This window comes from Carassius auratus, unplaced genomic scaffold, assembly GCF_003368295.1.
Source record: "Carassius auratus strain Wakin unplaced genomic scaffold, ASM336829v1 scaf_tig00048091, whole genome shotgun sequence".
NCBI classification, from domain to species: domain Eukaryota; kingdom Metazoa; phylum Chordata; class Actinopteri; order Cypriniformes; family Cyprinidae; genus Carassius; species Carassius auratus.
The window spans coordinates 20,566-39,595 of NW_020527060.1; the positions used below are offsets into that span (position 1 = coordinate 20,566).

The following is a 19,030-nucleotide window of genomic DNA, read 5'->3' on the forward strand; positions in this document are numbered from 1 at the left end:
ATCATTTATCTTCCCCTCTGTCTCTCTCTCTCTCTCTCTCTCTCTCTCTCTCTCTCTATCCATCCCATGCCCTCGTTTAGTTCTGGGGCTCAGTGTGAATCTGTTTACAGGGAGGGCAGTGATTTAATGTGACACGAAGGACGCATCGAGGTGAGGAGGAGCTGTTCACAAAACCACTAACATCTCGTGAATTCTTAATCTAATCACAGCGCACATTCTTGATAAAGGTGTATGTGCTGCTGCGTTCAACAGTTTACATTTTTTCTACTCTGATTTTGCTTAACATGGGTGCTTTATATCTTCGAATTCACCCAGTGGTGCTGTAGCTCAGTGGGTTTCATAACTTAAATCCATGCGGAGAAAGTGACGCCGGTGCGGGACAGAGCTTGCTGCATCACGCGAGAGCTCAGCATCAGCAGCATCACTGCAGCGGGACAGGTGCGTGCACGCGCACTCCATCATCACCCACACCGAAACTGAACCCGGAGCGTGGATGCACGTACAATGACGGCCGTGTGTTTGCTGGAAGCTTGTTTGAGCGGGGGACACTAACATCTGCTGTGTTTTCTTCTTGAGGTAAGACTGCGTGTCTGTATATTCTGTCCTATGTTCAGATGTTCTCACTGACGCGCGCTTGTCTCGGTTCAGCGTGATTTATCAAGTTCTTAGAGTGACTTATTACGCGTGTGTTTACTGGTCTTCGTGTATAAGTCTGGAGGAGTGTTTAATGGTGTGATGAGTGTGTCCTCCTCGGATCTAGTGCTGGATTCGTTCCCGAGGGTTTTTCACTCAGCTGTTATTATTCTGCACATTATTCTCAAGGTCTGATCAAAGCGCGTCTCTCAAACTGATCTAGGGGGGTTTGGACGAGATTGTTATTCAGTTTATTAAGTAAAAGCCATTTCTATATCAAGATACTCAAAAAGCAGACACTTTGTACAAGCATCCAGTTAAAAACGAATTCTAACATCCAAGTGAAGGATGTAACAAACATGTAAGAAGAAAAAAACAGAATCACTGGGTTGGAAAAGGGATCAGCAGCCCCTTCTGCACCTTATGCTTTAATTACAGCCTTTAGCCTATTCTGTAGGGATTTGTCTCTACTAACTTTACACATCTAGACTTTGCTATATTTGCTGTCTTCTTTGCAGAACTGCTCAAGTTCATATAAATTTGATGATGACAGTTTGTGGACTGCAGTCTTCAAGTCATCCCACAGATTTTCAGTCTGGGCTCTGACTGTCATGCAAAGGCATTCAGATTGTTCTCCTTCGGCCTCTGTGGGCCATTGTCAGGTTGGAAGGAAAGCAGATTTTCCTATTTTCCCACATCCATTCCCTTCTGTTCAGACAAGAGCTCCAGTCCTGCTGCAGAGAAACACCCTCATAACAGGTTATCATCACCTCCATGCTTTACTGTTATTTAGATGGTGAGCTGTATTGGATTTCCACTAGACATATAATTTGGTGTTGAGGCTAAATAATTCAATTCTAGTCTCATCTGCCTCAGAATCTTCAAAGCTCAGTCTCACATGTGGCCTTTCTTGAGGAGCGGCTTTTTTCTTGCAACCCTGCCATACGAGCCACATTTGTGAGACTGTCGTCACATAAATTCCTGCAGCTGCTTCAGAGTTGCTGTGGGACTCTCGGTTGCCTCTCTGACTCTTTCATCCAGTTTGGAGCGACTGTGTTATACCAAATACCTTCCACTTCTTAAAAACAGACTTCACTGTGCTTCTATGCATTGATAAAGCCTTTGAAATGTGTTTGTATCAATCTTCTGACTTGTGCCTGTCCACAGCTTTGTCCCTGAGATCTTTTGACAGTGTCTTGCCACCCATAGTTGTTTGTTTGCTTCAGTTGCACTACCAAGGACTGAAATTCTCAAGGAAATCTCTTTTCATGCTGGGGTGATCAAAATGAGCACAGCTGAAAGTCAAATGAATTTAAATAGCTACACCTGATGTACTGGTGTTTTGTACCTTACATGTTAGTGTTTAAACGATCATTTGGATGTTATAAGTTGAAATGAGTAAATGCAGCTGGATAAAACAAAAACTGTCTTCATGTCAGGCTGCAAAGCAATAAAATGTGATTGTTTTAAAGGGGGTTATTCTTTTCTATACCCACTGTTTAATGGACAATTTAATGTTTCATTGTGACAACCTAGAACGTAAAAGCTATGACAACATGTCCTCAGGTGAATGTGTGTTTGGTGAACTGTTTCTATTTTCACGGAAATTGAAAATTGAGATTTATACATCATTGGAAAGCTTTAGGAAAGTTTTTTAGGATCTGACAATATTTGACCGAGATACAACTATTTGAATATCTGGCTTCTTAGGGTGCCAAAAATATCTAAATACTGAGATAATCCCCTTTAAATTGTCCAAATGAATAATTAGCAGTGCATATTACTAATCAAAAATTAAGTTTTTACGTATTTATGATAGGAAATTACAAAATATCATCATATAACATGATCCTAAAAGAAAAAAGAAAAAATATAAAAATACAATGGTTTTTATTTTTTTATTTTTTTATTTATTTTTTTGGCTATTGCTAAAAATACACCCCAGTGACTTAAGACTGGTTTTGTGCTCCAGGGTCACATTTGTGCGGGAGAAATATAAAACAATACAACATATAGCCATAGATTTCACTTTATTTGTTTGTTAATGCTTTTCTAAGAAAATTCTGAATTTGTCTTTAACAGCAGTAACTTGTTTAAATTAAATGATTAAAGGAACAATTCACCCAAAAATGAAAATGTGCTGAAAATGTGCTCACCCGCAGGCCATCCAAGATGTAAATGAGTACACTTCCTCAGCCATGGATGCACTGCAGTGAATGGGTGCCGTCAGAATGCAAGTCCAAACAGCTGATAAAAGCTTTACAGTAATCCAGAAGTAATCCACACCTCTCCAGTCCATCACTTAACATCTTGTGAAGAGAAAAGCTGTGTTTATAAGAAACTAATTCACTATTGGGAATAATTAAACCATTGCTTCTAAAGTATCTTCTGTCTATACACTGCTTATTGGAAAAGTCATCTCGATGTGAGGAGAATGGATTTTTTAGACTCATGGCCAGAAGTGATGATTTAAAGTTAAAATTGTCCTGCTGATGGATTATTTTCTTACAAGCACATACCTTTTCACTTCACAATACATTAACTGATGAACTGGAGTGTTGTGGATTACTGTGATGTTTTTATCAGCTGTTTGGACTCTCATTCTGACGGCACCCATTCACTGCAGAGCATCCATTGGTGAGCAAGTCATCCAATCTCATCTATATCTTAGATGGCCAGAGGTTGAGCAAATATTAAGCTATATTTACAAGTTAATGATTTGAAGAAAAATCCTTTACATGCCTTTATTACTGATGTTTTATATATGTTTGTGTGGCACTAACATAATAAATGCCACAGTTAGACTGCATTCATGTTTGTGCTGACTCATGTGTCTGTGCGCGTTGCAGGTGTGCAGTCATGCTTCTCAAAGGGCTGATCTTGTTGATGCTGTTAATACAGTTCTCTGCAGTGAGCTTTGCCAAAGAAGGAGGCAAACCCAAGAAGGGGAAAAAAGGCAAACAGGTCGTCTGTCCCTCGTAAGTCTCCCGGGCAGCAACACACTCGCATACACACATACGTGTGCTGGTCCCATAATCATTTAAGGCTTCCAAGAATGCAAGGATATCAGTCATGGAGAATTGCAATGCTGTTAAGCAGAGTGAAAGTCTGGCCATAAATTTAGGAGCCTGCCAGACTGGATAGCACTGTTAGCACTGGTCCAGGATCAGCTGTGTCCTTCTCAATGCTCTCGATTACATACTAACAGATCCAGCTAAACATATCCAGGGCCATATCTAAATGACTAAGCATAAAGAAGTATCTGTGCGTTTTACTGCATTTTCTCATAGCAGACGTTATTCCAGAGGAATGATGTGTTGAATATTGAATAGTTCTTGAATCTGAGAGGGCTTTTACTCTTTATCAGGGCAAGTTTCATCCTTGTATGACTTTGATATATGATGTACTGCCAGTATAGCGTGTGTGTGTCTGTTTTGACATTGCCAGTCAGTTATCAGCAGAGGACCTGGACAGAGTCCCAGCAAACTCAACAAGTAACATACTCAACCGCTTGATGATGACCTATGACTCACGAATACGACCAAACTTTAAAGGTACTGAGATTTACTTATCTTTTCTTTCCTTTTTTTATTTAATATTTTCCTTGCAAATCAAACCCTGCTATAGTCAATGAATAAACTAAATGGCCCACTCAGAAATGCACAAAAATATTAAACACATTTTCAGCTGACAGTAAGGCTCCATTGGGAACAATAAATATAACTATAAATAAACAAAATATCCTTGAGCTAATACATTAAGCATTATGAACTAACAGTTAACAAAATGCAGTTTTATAAATATAAAGTAAGTCAGTGTTGATTTCTTAATTTCTAAACACACATTATGAAATATTATGAGATTTTATGATTTACATTTATGGATTCATTAATATTAATGAATTGTACCTTATTGTAAAGTGCTACCAAAATATTTAGTCTTTGGAATATGCCCTTCCTTTTCTGCTGACCATTTTTATTTTTCGAATATTTTTATCCTTTTCACTTGGAAATGCATCAGATATTTTTGATGCATTTTAATATTCATGTCATACCCTGGTTATCAAACCTCTCAAACCTCTAGCAATGTTCATGAAACAACTATAAAATTCAGCTCTTGCACTTTTTACACAAACATCATGAATAACATAATGAAGGACTTCATTAGAATGATCATTTAATCACAGTGTCAGAGAATGGCAGAGTATGTATTGTACACAGTAATTGGATATTCTCCCCCGTCGTGCTGCTGGGCATCACAAGACCCTATAGAACCAGAACATGTCATTCTGAACCCAGCAGAAGAAGAAAATGTCTGAACGAAACTCTATTAGATCAATGGACATCTGCCAAGGTCCCGAGTTCTCACATCCTACAGTGCAATTTGCAACTATTTATTTTGCACTTTGGTGAATCTGAGAATAGCACACATCTTTTACACACGTGGTTGATGTGCATTATTATATTCCTATCATGTGTTTGCAGGTATCCCAGTGGAGGACAAGGTGAACATCTTCATCAACAGCTTTGGGTCGATCCAGGAGACTACAATGGTAAGAAAAAAAAAGCAGTAGTTAATATGCGTGCGTAACTTACTTATTTGTGACCCTGGACCACAAAACCAGTGTCATTTTTTTTAAATTGAAATTTATGCATCATCTGAAAGCTGAATATTGAGAAAATCACCTTTAAAGTTGTCCAAATGAAGTTCACAGCAATGCATATTACTAAACAAAAATTATTTTTTTTAATATTTACAGTAGGAAATTTACAAAATATCTTAAAGATTTTTGGCATAAAAGAAAAATCGACAATTTTGACCCATATACAATGTTTTTTTGGCAATTGCTAAAAATATACCTCAGAGACTTAAAACAGTTTTTTGTTTTTTGATCACATGTAATATATTCTATCTGACCAAATCTTTTCTTTGCATCATTTATAGCATATTAGTCAAGCATGCAGTCTTGTTAAATGTTCGTTTGATCGATTGACAGTATACTTTCTGTTTACCCTACATCGTACCAAGACTAACTGTACGCTTCATGTCCAGGATTACCGTGTTAATATATTCCTGCGTCAGCGCTGGAATGACCCACGGCTGCGGCTACCAACTGATTTTAAGTCCGATGCATTGACCGTGGATCCAAAAATGTTCCAGTGCCTGTGGAAGCCAGATCTGTTTTTCGCCAATGAAAAAAGTGCTAATTTTCATGATGTCACACAGGAAAACATACTTCTGTTCATTTTCCGCAATGGAGATATCCTCATCAGCATGAGGTAAGTCACGGTCAGATGATTTACAGTTTAAGAAAATAAATAAGCAACAGTGTAGCATTGAATTAAACTTTTTACTGCATGTACTGCATTGCTCTGTGGTGCAAAATGCAAACTTACAAAAACATGCATTATTATATATGGACATGTATATTTTTCAGTTTTGGTTAATAAGCCTCAAGTGCACTGCTTAAGTTTATTGTTTTAATAATACAGTGGCAATATTATAATAATAACACCATTGTTCAGTGTATAGTTTCCAGTAAGTTATTCACTTTTAATAGTTGTATTATAAAATTCCATGTTTTGCCCTTATAAGGGATACAAATCTATTGTGTGTGTGTTTTGTGTCTGCAATGTTGTTCCTAAAAGCTGCTTCTCCAACTCCCACTGTGGTCAGTAAGATTTTTTTTTAAGCAAGTATTATCTTCATTCAGCAGGAATGCATTAAGTTGCTCAAAAGAGTCATTAAAGACTTTTACATTTTACAATAAATAAACTCAAAAGTATCACAGTTTTTTTTTATGTTTTCAACATTAAAAATAATAAGAAATGCTTCTTTAGCATCAACTAAGCATATTAGAATGACTTTAGAAGTGTTACTGTTTATACTGTGTTTTTACTCAGATAAATACATGAATCCTTGGTAAGTACAAGAGACTTATGAAAGCAACCCCAGACTTTTGAATGGTAGTGAAGATGAATGTCATTGCTGCATTTTTGATTAAATTTAAAGCAGTCTCCATTCTAAGACCTTTTTAATCATTATATAGCATCCAATTCAAATCTAATATTATAATCTCTTTATTCTGTTTCAGAAAGTTTAGAGTTTTGTATCAGAGAACATCAGTGATTAATGCAATATTCACCATATGGTTTGCAGCAGATTAGAATTAGGCCTAAACAGTATGTACTGATAAATATGAGGAAAAACTGTTTATATCACATTAAAAAAAAAACATATGTCAAATGCTAATTGCAGTTTATCAGTGTTATTATTTTCCGTTTCAAATCTACCCTTGGAGTTGATTTATTTCACAGATGTAAAATGCTTATTACACCTCTGGCAATGTGTTCGAGTTACATTTGTTTTGCTGAATGATCTATTGGAATGATTCTTCTTGCATTCACATTTTTCATTGGACACTTTCTTGCTATATATTAAACTTGCTGTTTTTCTTTCAATTTTTTCTGCTCTGATCTTTAACCGCAGCATTTAGATAGAAGAATGTTTGAAGCCATGGCTGTTTGCTCAAGCTGAAAGGGTCTTTGAGGCAGATGAGAGAATATGCTACATCTTTGCTTAGCCGTGTGTGTGTGTGTGTGTGAGAGAGAGAGAGCGCCTTAGAGTGTGATTCTTTCTCTCTCTTTCTCTTTCGCTCTCTCTCTCTCTCTCTCTTTCTCTTTCTCTCTCTCTCTCTCTCTCTCTCTCTCGCTCTCTCTCTCTCTCATCTGCTGCTGCTGCTCCACATGCACTCAGGACTAATGAGCCTTGCAGTGTGTGTGTGTATCCTCTCTTCACACACTCTCTCTTGCTCACGTCCGTCTGTTTTAAACTCTAAAAAAACTGGCTACCTATTTACATAAATTCTCTCTTTTTTCAGATTGTCTGTCACTCTTTCTTGCCCTCTGGATCTAACGCTGTTTCCTATGGACACCCAGCTCTGCAAGATGCAGTTAGAGAGCTGTAAGTAAAACACACACACACACACACACACACACAAACTGGTACTCCTGCAATAAAATGAAACTAATATGTTTTATTTGTATTTTAAGAGAGAGTAATAATGGAAAGAATGAGGTAAAATGTTTGTCAATTTTTTGTGTGTGTGTGTGTGTGTGTGTGTGTGTGTAGTTGGCTATACCACAAAGGACCTGGTGTTTATGTGGCAGTCTGGAGACCCTGTTCAGATGGATGAGATTGCTTTGCCACAGTTTGATGTAAAGCAAGAGGATATCAAGTATGGAAATTGCACAAAGTTCTACCCGGGAACAGGTATGGATTGACATATAAAAACACACTCATATCTGCATACATATTAAAAGAGGGTGACACTGAAATGGGACATGGTTTTCAGGAAGGTAACAGCTCAAGAATAGCACACACAAACACACACACACACACACACTCATGCAAGTAAGGAAACGTACACCTCATAGCTCTTTTACTGTCCTAGTTCAGACTCAAATGATTCAATACCTCTGAGATGGGTAGCTTGGCATCCATTCATAAATTCATTCAATGATGTCTCTTTGTACTCGCATTATAATTTCTAATCAAAATTTCACATTTAATTATTTAGGTAGCCATGAGGCACAGTGTATAGTCAGTCGGTCATTATTTCAAAATAAGACCCTTCAGGTTATTAAAAATATATATTATTTTGGAATAATAACCTACTGACTGTACATTATCCATTACTTACTTTGCCCATTCATAAACACACATACTCATATGTGTACCTTTAAAATAAAGTATAGTTTTAGAAGTATTGGAGTGTATTTCTCCTGTGGGAATCTATTACATAATACAGTATTGACTTCTTATGTAAGAGAACAGAACAGCATGAGCGTAACTTGCTAAGATTACACACACACACACACACACACGTTCACATGAATGATCAAACACAGTCACACCATAAACAAGACGATAAAAAGAACACCTACAGCCTGCTCTTAATGATCTCGTTAATTATTTTACGGTAAAACAGTCACACAGAGCTCAGAGCTGGTTGTGTTTCTTGAGAAAAAGGTTTATTTGCATTCTGACGATGGTCTCCGCACATGAGACACAAGTCAGAGGTTTAGCCTCGTGTTTCTTAATGAACTGGTCTGTTCTTCATTTCTGTCAGTGATGATATACTGCTTTAAAATGAACACTCTAGAGATGTGTGCGAGTGATTTGGAGAAATGTAGCATTGGATGACTTGCTCACCAATGGATGCTGTGCATTGAATGGGTGCCGTCAGAATGAGAGTCCAAACAGCTGATAAAAACATCACAATAATCCACACCACTCCAGTCCATCAGTTAATGTATTGTGAAGACAAAAGCTGCGTGTTATTTATGGCTGTATGCATGTATAAGACATCTAAATATAGACATTAATGGATTCATTTTTGCTCCACTTAATTTGCCAAAATAGAGCTTGTGCTCCTCTAATTAATTGTGTTTGATATTTTTTGTTGTAGTTTATTTAGTGTTTTTTGACAGATGTTCAGTGTTCAACAGGGATTTCACAATGACTCCAGGAGACAGATGAACTCTAAGGGAATCTGCAAATGCACACACACACACACACACACACACACACACACAAACAGAAACACTGAACTGTTTCTTTAACTTTAACGTTTGGCACTGTGGACTTTTGGGAAATCGTTTTTTCAAACTGTTTTATTTTTGTAATTTCGTCTAAGCTAGTAACTGTTATTTTCACTACACTTCATAAAAAAAATCATGCAATTTGCTTGATAGCGTTCTGAGGTGAAAATGACAGTGATGGAAACATTTTTGGCATAATATGGCAGACTCCTTTGTCTTACTAAGACTAATTTCATAGCCAGCATTTTATGTATCCCGAGGACACAGAACTGAACTTTTGGAATATTTGACAAACTGACATTCCAAATTGGAAATGACGGGCAATAATAATATTCTGTTCACGAGTGACATTTACAGTTTCGTGAATATTCACTATCACTATCATCACTATCATCTCATATTTCATCTCATTCGCCCCACTGACATCTGGGACAAGGGTAAAACAATAAAACCTGTCCTATACAGTGCATAAAAAGCATTTCATAGGAACGATTTCAAGACTTTGATTTCATGTTTAATGCATCCTCTATAGGTTATTATACATGTGTGGAAGTCATCTTCACTCTCAGGAGGCAGGTGGGCTTCTATATGATGGGTGTTTATGCTCCCACCCTGCTGATTGTGGTCCTGTCATGGCTGTCCTTCTGGATAAACCCAGACGCCAGTGCAGCTCGAGTCCCTTTAGGTGAGTCAGTCTTCAGATGAACACCACTTACATTAGCTGTTATTAGAACTGCAGTGTTGTGTGTGATGACCCTTATCTTTCTTATATTGCATTTATGATTTAATAAGCCATGGGATTTTATGTGCAGGCTTTGTAAATACAAAATTCTAATAATTAACAAATTATATTTCTCAATTTATATATACTGTTTAAAGTGCCCTTATTATGACACGTTTTATTTTCTCTTACAATAAGATTGCATGCATGCAAGCTAAAAAAAAAAAACCTTTCATTTTCTCAAAATATGCATTTAATATCACCTCATTTTCCAGTTCTCAAATGATTTAGTCTTTCTAAACCCCTTCCTTTCCATGAGCCTCTGATTGGTAAGATGGCCAAATCTGTTGTGATTGGTCCACCATTTACAGCGTGTGTCAGAAACAATACGCCCACTGCCATAGTTATAATTTATCATACCCTCAGGTTGTGATTCAGTGGAACCAGCTGGTCCAAATATGCTGGGAACTGAGACATTATACACAGCATCAAATGCAATGATGGAAATAGTATAATAGGAGCACTTTAAATGTGTGGGGTAAAAAAAAAAATTCTTATGATCACCAAAGCTGCATTTATTTGATAGCAAAACTGTAATATTGTGAAATCGTATTACAGTTTAAAATAACTATTTTCTATGTGAATATATTTTAAAATGTAATTTATCGCTGTGATCAGAGCTGTATTTTCAGCATCATTACTCCACTCTTCAGTGTCACATGATCTTCAGAAATCATTCTACTGCTGCTCAAGAAACATTTCGGATTATTATCAATGTTGTATATAGTTGTGCTGCTTCATATTTTTATTGAAACTATGATGCATGTTTTTCTGGATTCTTTGATGAATAAAACATTTGAAAGAACATTTATTTGAAATCGATTTTTTTGTAACAATTTATAATTTACCGCAACTTTTTTTTATTAATTTAACATATCCTTGCAGAATAAATTCATTCATTATTTATTTTTATATTTGGAATAAATAATTAATCATTTATAATCATCAAAATAATAAAATATTTTTCATAATAAATTACCATTTAAACATTTTTTTTTATTAAATTGTATTCATAAAAAAAAAAAAAAACTAAGATCCTTTAGTTATGTGCTTTCTTGAGCTTCAATTAACTTCTAATGGGGCAGCATAATAAATAAATAAATAAATAAATAAATTATAGCAAGTCACCCAGTCCTGAATTTCTCTCTTCTCATCTTTTTAATTTATCCATATTTATCCCCGGAATAAAAAACAGCTTTATAAAATACATATATTAAGTTATATAATTTTAAATAAAAATTACTCAATGTACTGAAATTAAAATCTGTCCTGGTTTTGCTAAAACTTTCAATCATCTAAGTATTTAAAAATAAATTCTAAACATTTATATTTGAAATGTATATGAAACTTCTGGACACACAGAGGGGTACAAATGTTAACGAATCTTTCCACTTACTCTGAGAGCTTCCTCCGTCAGTCATTCCCTTGATTACCTGTAATCCGGCCCGTTTTCCCTCTCTCATCTCTCCATCTTCCTCCTTTCATAGGCTCCACCTCTCCTTCATTCCTTTCTCTCATTTATTCATCTGTCCATTTCAGGGACGGCTGTCACTCCCAGGTCAGTTTGAACATTAAAGCATCATAAATCATTGTATAACTTGTGCTAAAGTGAGAAGAAACTCAAGAGCAGCGCACAGTAATATGATTTATGTAGTTACAGTATGTGGGATTTTTCCTTCTGTCTCTCCTGTCTGTCTGTCTCTCTCTTTAGGTATTCTGTCTGTCCTGTCGCTGTCGTCTGAGTGTATGTCTCTAGCGTCTGAGCTTCCTAAGGTCTCCTATGTGAAAGCCATTGATATCTGGATGATTGCCTGTTTGCTGTTTGGTTTTGCCTCTCTTGTGGAGTACGCTGTGGTTCAGGTGTGTATGCACATGTCTGCTCTTGTCTTGTATTCATATATTTCCTCGAGTCGGGCCGTTGCAGAACTACAGATTTAGCCGCTTCAGGACACTGTGTGGGTGTTTCACACTTTGAGCCCTGTGTCAACTTTTAGAAAATAAAATTGCTTAAAATTTTACACTCTCCGTTTATTTTGTCCACAGTGAAAATCTGATTTGCATTTGAAATTATGTTTTTTTTTAAATAACATTCTGTAGTGAAAATACCACTGAATTTTGGAGTAAAATGGGTTTCCTTTGCCTGGCTTAATTAACTTTGCGTAAGTACTTTTTGCATATATATATATATATATATATATATATATTTTTTTTTTTTTACAAACTTACAGCTTAAAACTAAATCTAATTAAAAAAAGGAAAATATTCTTATGTACAATACTGTATAACAGTGTGCATAAGTGGTATTTACAGTTTTGCAAATGTGAGACCTTCATATAACAATCTATTGCTGCTAATGCAAAATTATTTTGCTAAAAGCAGTAAAGGTCATACATTACAGTATATTACAGTATCAAATGTAAAATGAAAAATACTTAGTTAATTTTGAATTCAATTCAATAAATTAATTATGTAAAAAAGTATATCTATTAATATTATTGGACTGACAATGAACCATTCTATTTATTATTAAATAATTTTAAGAAAGATTTATAAATACTGTAACAAATGTATACCATGTTGTTGCTATGCTTTTGTTGATTAACCTATTAAATATAGTTAACTGAAACCTTATTGTCTAGTGTAGCCACTATAATAATAATAATAATCTGAATAAAAAAATCTTAACATAGTTCTTGAAACTGTAGTGTTTCACGATTATGAAACAAATGGTCACTTAAAACTAACTGATGTGTTCTCACTCCAGTCTTGTTTTGTGATATGTTTTAGGACATATTAGCAGGATTTGTGTTTGGATTTGACTTTCTCCAGTACCCAACATTTCTTATATAGCTGTTCCTTAAATAGGAAGCGAAAAAGGTAGACACGGAAATGCACTTTTTCTGAGAAGAGAAAATAGATCTGTAATCAAAGCCTGAAAACTGAAAACAGGACAGAAACCGCAAGAATAATGCATTTCAAAGGAACAGTGAACTCCTCCTGAACTATGAAACAAACATACAGTTCATGTGGTTAAACTGTCCATTTTTTCTGCAAAACTGGGATAACAGAGCTGAATAATAATGTAATTACCGAGTAATGTGTTCTTAATTTTGTGCTGGAAATCCAGAAATATAAAAAGTGTACTGTATGAAAGTAAACTGAACTGAAACTGATTTTGTGTATAAATAAATATATGTATACTTTTAAATGTAATTTGAATTCTCTCATGGAAAAATTTACAAAGCAGCAATATTTCGTTTTAAATATGGCCAATTTATATCTATTTGTGTGCAATATGACTTCCGCCAATAAGGAGATGTGTGATTGAGCAATCAATATAATGGAAACAAAAGGATAGAAGATTGCAATACAATGGGCCTAAAATTATATTATATATATTATATTATATAAAAAAATTTTTAATTTTTTGGAAGCACAGTATTTGTTCGTTGGACACTTAAACTAAATTTGTATGAAGTGTATGAATATCATTGCATTTGATAACAAAATGTCAAAGTTGTCCCTTTTTTAGGTTGAAACATTAAACCTGAATAATGTGCCTTGCTTCAAAGTATGGAATAAATTCGATAGATTAATTAAATCATATAACATTGTTGTTTTCTCATGATGGTCGTTGCTTTCTGAGGTCGATAGGGAACGTTTGCATTGCGTTAATTTGCTCCGTCTGTATGCTGTGTCCCAGGTGATGCTGAACAGTCCCAAGCGCATTGAGGAAGAGAAGGCAAAGATGACTCAGAAAGATAAAGCAAGAGAAAAAGAGAACAAGACACTAGCTAAGACTAACAGTGCCAATGGCACTGGAGGGACACCTATACATGTCAGCACACTACAGGTCAGTGTGTGTATACATGTTAATTCCTTTAATTAAGACGAATGCGTGCATTCATGTTTGCGCTCTAATGCAGAAAATGTGTGTATTCATATGAATGTGTGCGACGTGTAGGATGTGTGTGTATGTCTTCACTTTATCTAAGATTAATGTGTGTGTGTGTGTGTGTGTGTGTGTGTGTGTGTGTGTGTTAATGGGGAGATGAAATGGCTGTAATTGAGACTCCTGCTCTGAGTGTGTGCTCAGTGGGATGGGTTCAGAGAAGAGCAGAGGATTCTGGGGGACTGAGAGTAATGTGACCCGACAGCAACGAGGCCTGAAGCTATGATAGAGCAGCACAGGGGTTCACAAGTGTGTGTGTGTGTGTGTTTGAGTGGGAGAGGTCATATTACAAACAATATTTAAGAGAAATGGCTTGTGATGATGACTGAAATGGCTTCACTGAAGTTTGAAGTTGAGAAACTGGTCATCTTTAGAATAAAATATAGGGCACCAATCACATGTTTATCATTTAGCACCTAATGGACCAAACTGACTAAAGTTATTTTGAAGGTTTTGACTTATACTTCATTTTGTTAAATTAATAATAGATAGATGGATGGATGGATGGACGAAAGAGAAGAATGCATGGATGGATGTAAGAGATGGATGAAAGAGATGGGTGATGGATGGATTGATAGATGGGTGGACGGAAGCAAGGAGATGGATGGATGGATAAAAAAGATAGATGGATGGATGGATGGATGGACAGATGGATTGATGCATAAACGGACAGATGGATGGATGGTGAGTAATGTAGGATGGATGGATGGATCTATGGAAGGTGAGATATGTATGATAGATGATGGATGGATGACAGATGGATGGATGGAGATAGAGATATATATGGAGGATGGATGGATTGAGAGTGATATCTAGGATGGATTGATGGATGGATGGACAAAGCAAGCAAGGAGAGGGATGGATTCATGGATGGATGGATGGACAGATGGATGGATGGACAGATGGATGGATGGACAGATGGATGGATGGAGAGATATGTATGATGGATAGATGGAGGAATGGATGGATGAAAGAGATGAATGGATGGATGGATGACAGACAGATGAATGGGTGGATGGATGCATGGATGGATGGACTGATCGATGGAAGGTGAGATATGTAGGATGGATGATGGATGGATGGATGGTGAGTAATGTAGGATGGATGGATGGATCTATGGAAGGTGAGATATGTATGATAGATGATGGATGGATGACAGATGGATGGATGGAGATAGAGATATATATGGAGGATGGATGGATTGAGAGTGATATCTAGGATGGATTGATGGATGGATGGACAAAGCAAGCAAGGAGAGGGATGGATTCATGGATGGATGGATGGACAGATGGATGGATGGACAGATGGATGGATGGACAGATGGATGGATGGAGAGATATGTATGATGGATAGATGGAGGAATGGATGGATGAAAGAGATGAATGGATGGATGGATGACAGACAGATGAATGGGTGGATGGATGCATGGATGGATGGACTGATCGATGGAAGGTGAGATATGTAGGATGGATGATGGATGGATATCAGATGGATGGATGGAGATAGAGATATATATGGAGGATGGATGGATGGATTCATGGATGGATGGAGATAGAGATATATATTGAGGATCGATGGATGGATGGATGGAGAGAGAGAGATGTAGGATATGATGGACAGACAAAAGCAAGCAAGGTGATGGATGGATTCATGGATCTGCAGATGGATGGATGGAGAGAAATGTATGATGGATGGATGGACGGATAACAGGTAGATGGATGGATGGATGAATGGATGGAGGGAAGATAGATAGATAGATAGATAGATAGATAGATAGATAGATAGATATTCTTGTATGTATTCAGATGTCTTTTGTGTTTGTGTAGGTTGTGGAAAACCGCTGTAAGAAGGTGTGTACTTCGAAATCTGATCTGCGCTCAAATGATTTCAGTATTGTCGGTTCTCTTCCACGAGATTTCGAACTCTCAAACTTCGACTGTTACGGCAAGCCCATAGAGGTCACAGACGCTGCCGGCAAATCACAGAAAAAGAACAACAAGAAGCCGGCGCCTCCAAAACCTGTCATTCCATCCGCTGCTAAACGGATTGATCTCTATGCACGAGCTCTGTTCCCTTTCACCTTCCTCTTCTTCAATGTTATCTACTGGTCTGTCTACCTGTGACATCACAAAGTGTATGTACGCGTGTGATTATGTATGTGTGCGTGTGCTTTTATGTCGATGAGGGTGATAATCCAGCATGAACAAAACATTCAAGTGTTCATCGTTTTCAATCTTTGATGTCTGTTATGTTGGTCTGTCAGTTTTATATAGTCCTGCTTATTTCTATTTTTTCTCATAAAACGCTTTTTGAAATGTGCAGCTTTAATACAAGTAAACTTTGTAGCATGACTTTACAGACAGTGTGTTCAGCTGTGTTTGGTCCAAAGTGCTAGATGTCCATGATGTCCCATGCAAAGCATCCATAATTGTCAATTGTTTATAAACTCAGGCAACAATTTGCTTTTACTGAAAGAAAGACTGTATCAGATCTGGACTCAGACAACATGCAGTATATATAATGGTATTATTGGATATGAGTCTAGAAGTAAGAAGAAGGGATTTAACTGCTGTTGTACTGCCATACTAACTGCTGTTGTACTGCCATACAATAAAGATCCTTCATCATCATCATCCTCTTGTCTGTTATTTTGGATGAGCAGATGTTTGTGCTGTTGACACAGCTTAACATAAACTCATACAAAAATAACATACAGACCTTCCAACCTTTTGTGAAGACTATTTTAGACAAAATCTCCCTTTCCCGTACTTTGACTCAACGCACAGTACTCAAATTGTAACCAAATGCAATCATCATTGTAATACTCTTTTATTACTCTTTTATTACATTACTCACATTTTACTGCTGGTTATATATTCTCTATATAATCGTGTATGTGACGAATAAAAATCTTGAATCTTGAATCTTGAATATTTCCATATTGATTTACAACTGGTTGTCTTTTCAAAATCTATTTGAGTAAATATTTTTTGTGCATATATTTAGCCATATTTAACAGCTTTAATGCTGCACTTGTGATGATTCTTGTGTGCAGTCGCCTGACAAGAGCTCTGTCACAGCATTTACGCAGAAAGAAAAAAAGAATACCTAATATTTATCAGTATTGCTGTTTTGCACACACCTTCCTCGAAGATACAAATCAAGTTGAATACTTAAGGAATAACTACTTTTGTGTTTATAGGACTGGGCTTAATCAATGGAAACAATTTCACTATTATTTGACAAGATTATACAGCTATTATTTAAAACCCAAGGTAAACTATATAACAAAACAACATATTATGTTCTGATGTTTTATTTTAGTATGTTAATTTTCTCCTACTAATTCATGCCTGTGTGCATTGTACCACACTTTTGGTTATTAAATATGTACGTTGAGCTCTGACTTATATAATCTAAATCCTTGTAAAATATCAAATTGTTGCAAAGTTAACACATATGTAACATTTTATGTAAGTTCTATATTTACATACAAATGTTTGGAACGAGGGCAAATTGAGTATCATGCAACCGGCTAAATCTTTTTTAATGATTGATGTCTGCAAAGTGATTTGATTAATTAAATGAAGGAAAACACTGCTTCATATTCTTACAGTGTTCTTTAGTCTCTTAAACGTTCAGCACTTAATGTGTTGGAATGGTTCATGAACAGTAGATGCACCACGTGCAGTTTCAGGTTTTGTTTGACAGGAGGGACATTTGAAATAATGGAACTTATACAAATTTGGCATATTATTCATTGAGCTTTTCATGGTAGGTCATGTTCACTGCAGCCTATGGCACACAGCAGACAGACACTCACACACACACACACACACACATGGATGGATATGTGATTTGTAGGGTCATGCTTCCACAGACTTCACTGCTCTCTGCTGCTCATGCTGGGAATTACTTCGCTGTGTGCCAGACAGGGCATTGTGGGACAATTGCTGTAACAACAACGACAACAACAACCGGAAGCTAGAGTGTGTACACACTTGTGTGATATGATAAATGCCTCATCATTGTGACCTAAATTGCAATGTTGTTAATAAGAGCTAAACTTTATTTTCATTTTTACTTTAGTTGTTAAAAACTAGGTAACATGCCTTAATTTACAATAATGGCTCACAAGCTCAAGGAAATTCAGGGTCAGATATTTTGTACTGTGTTTTTTTAAAAACTGTGAAAAGGTGAAATGTGCACGTTTTTATTTTTGGGTGAACTCCTTTAAAGATACAACACTTATTTTTGGGGTCCATCGCTTCGGTCTTTGGTCTGAGCCAATTCTAGGTAACAATACGTGTAATGGGTGTGTGTCAGTTATTGATTAGTCCGAGTGAAGGTGGTTAAGCTGTTCATTACAATGTATTTCAGAAGATGGGGAACCCAAACCTATTGGATTACATCTGTCACCACTCTGGCTCAATCAATAAATTCATAACCATAAGAGATTACGCGACATATATTACACTAATGAATAAGATCGATGAATCGCAATCCTTTAACCCAAAGAAGCTAATAAGCCAGTCTCCCAGAGCGAGCGCGCGCCTCTCTCCATGCGCGTTCACAGCAGGAGCAGCTTCGGCTCCGCTCGGCTTTTTTCGTCTTCATCAGTATTCTTACCGTGTCCGCCGAGCTGAAACGATTCACAGGGACGGAGCCGCAAAGGAGGAGGGCAAGACTCCCGCATCATCTCGCCCGCTCTTTCGCTCACCAGCACCGCGGTATAACGAGAGCATCTGCGTTTTGACCCTGTAACAGTTTTAACATGTGTCGATTCGCTGTTTTGTGAACAGTGCGCGTTCGTTGGATGCGGGCGCGGGGATAAGCAGAAGACGATGATTTTGTCGGGTCTCCTCTTCCCCGCGTTATGGGGACTGACGCTCGGCGGATCTCCAAGCGTCCAAATCGGTGAGCGCACTTCACCTGTCTGCGCCTTTACACCACAGGCATCACATTCTGACTTGATACGGCTGATAAAAGAAATAACATAAACATTTTTTTTTTTTTGCTTGTGTGCCATGTGAGATTTTCGTGATAAAGCAATGTCTAATT

The 19,030-nt window shown here is 36.8% G+C and overlaps 2 protein-coding genes across 9 annotated transcripts in view; both read left to right on the plus strand.

The window, feature by feature from the left end:
• The first annotated feature begins 126 nt into the window (after nucleotides 1–126).
• LOC113088998 (glycine receptor subunit beta-like) lies at nucleotides 127–16,862 on the plus strand. Its single transcript, XM_026255893.1, has 11 exons — nucleotides 127–576; nucleotides 3,483–3,611; nucleotides 4,081–4,187; nucleotides 5,118–5,185; nucleotides 5,686–5,912; nucleotides 7,514–7,596; nucleotides 7,765–7,905; nucleotides 9,769–9,921; nucleotides 11,729–11,877; nucleotides 13,721–13,870; nucleotides 15,796–16,862. Exons 2-11 carry the CDS (start codon nucleotides 3,493–3,495, stop codon nucleotides 16,090–16,092), a joined length of 1,494 nt encoding a protein of 497 aa, XP_026111678.1. The 5' UTR covers nucleotides 127–576; nucleotides 3,483–3,492; the 3' UTR covers nucleotides 16,093–16,862.
• A 1,744-nt stretch (nucleotides 16,863–18,606) lies between these two features.
• LOC113089000 (glutamate receptor 2-like) overlaps nucleotides 18,607–19,030 on the plus strand; it is a 30,996-nt gene continuing 30,572 nt past the window's right edge. For all 8 annotated transcript variants that reach the window (XR_003286327.1, XM_026255894.1, XM_026255896.1 and 5 more), the window contains exon 1: nucleotides 18,607–18,886. Coding sequence is in view for 7 of the 8 variants with exons in the window: in XM_026255894.1 (XP_026111679.1) it covers nucleotides 18,814–18,886 (73 nt within the window). In the remaining variant the exon portion in view is untranslated. The remainder of the gene's footprint in view (nucleotides 18,887–19,030) is intronic.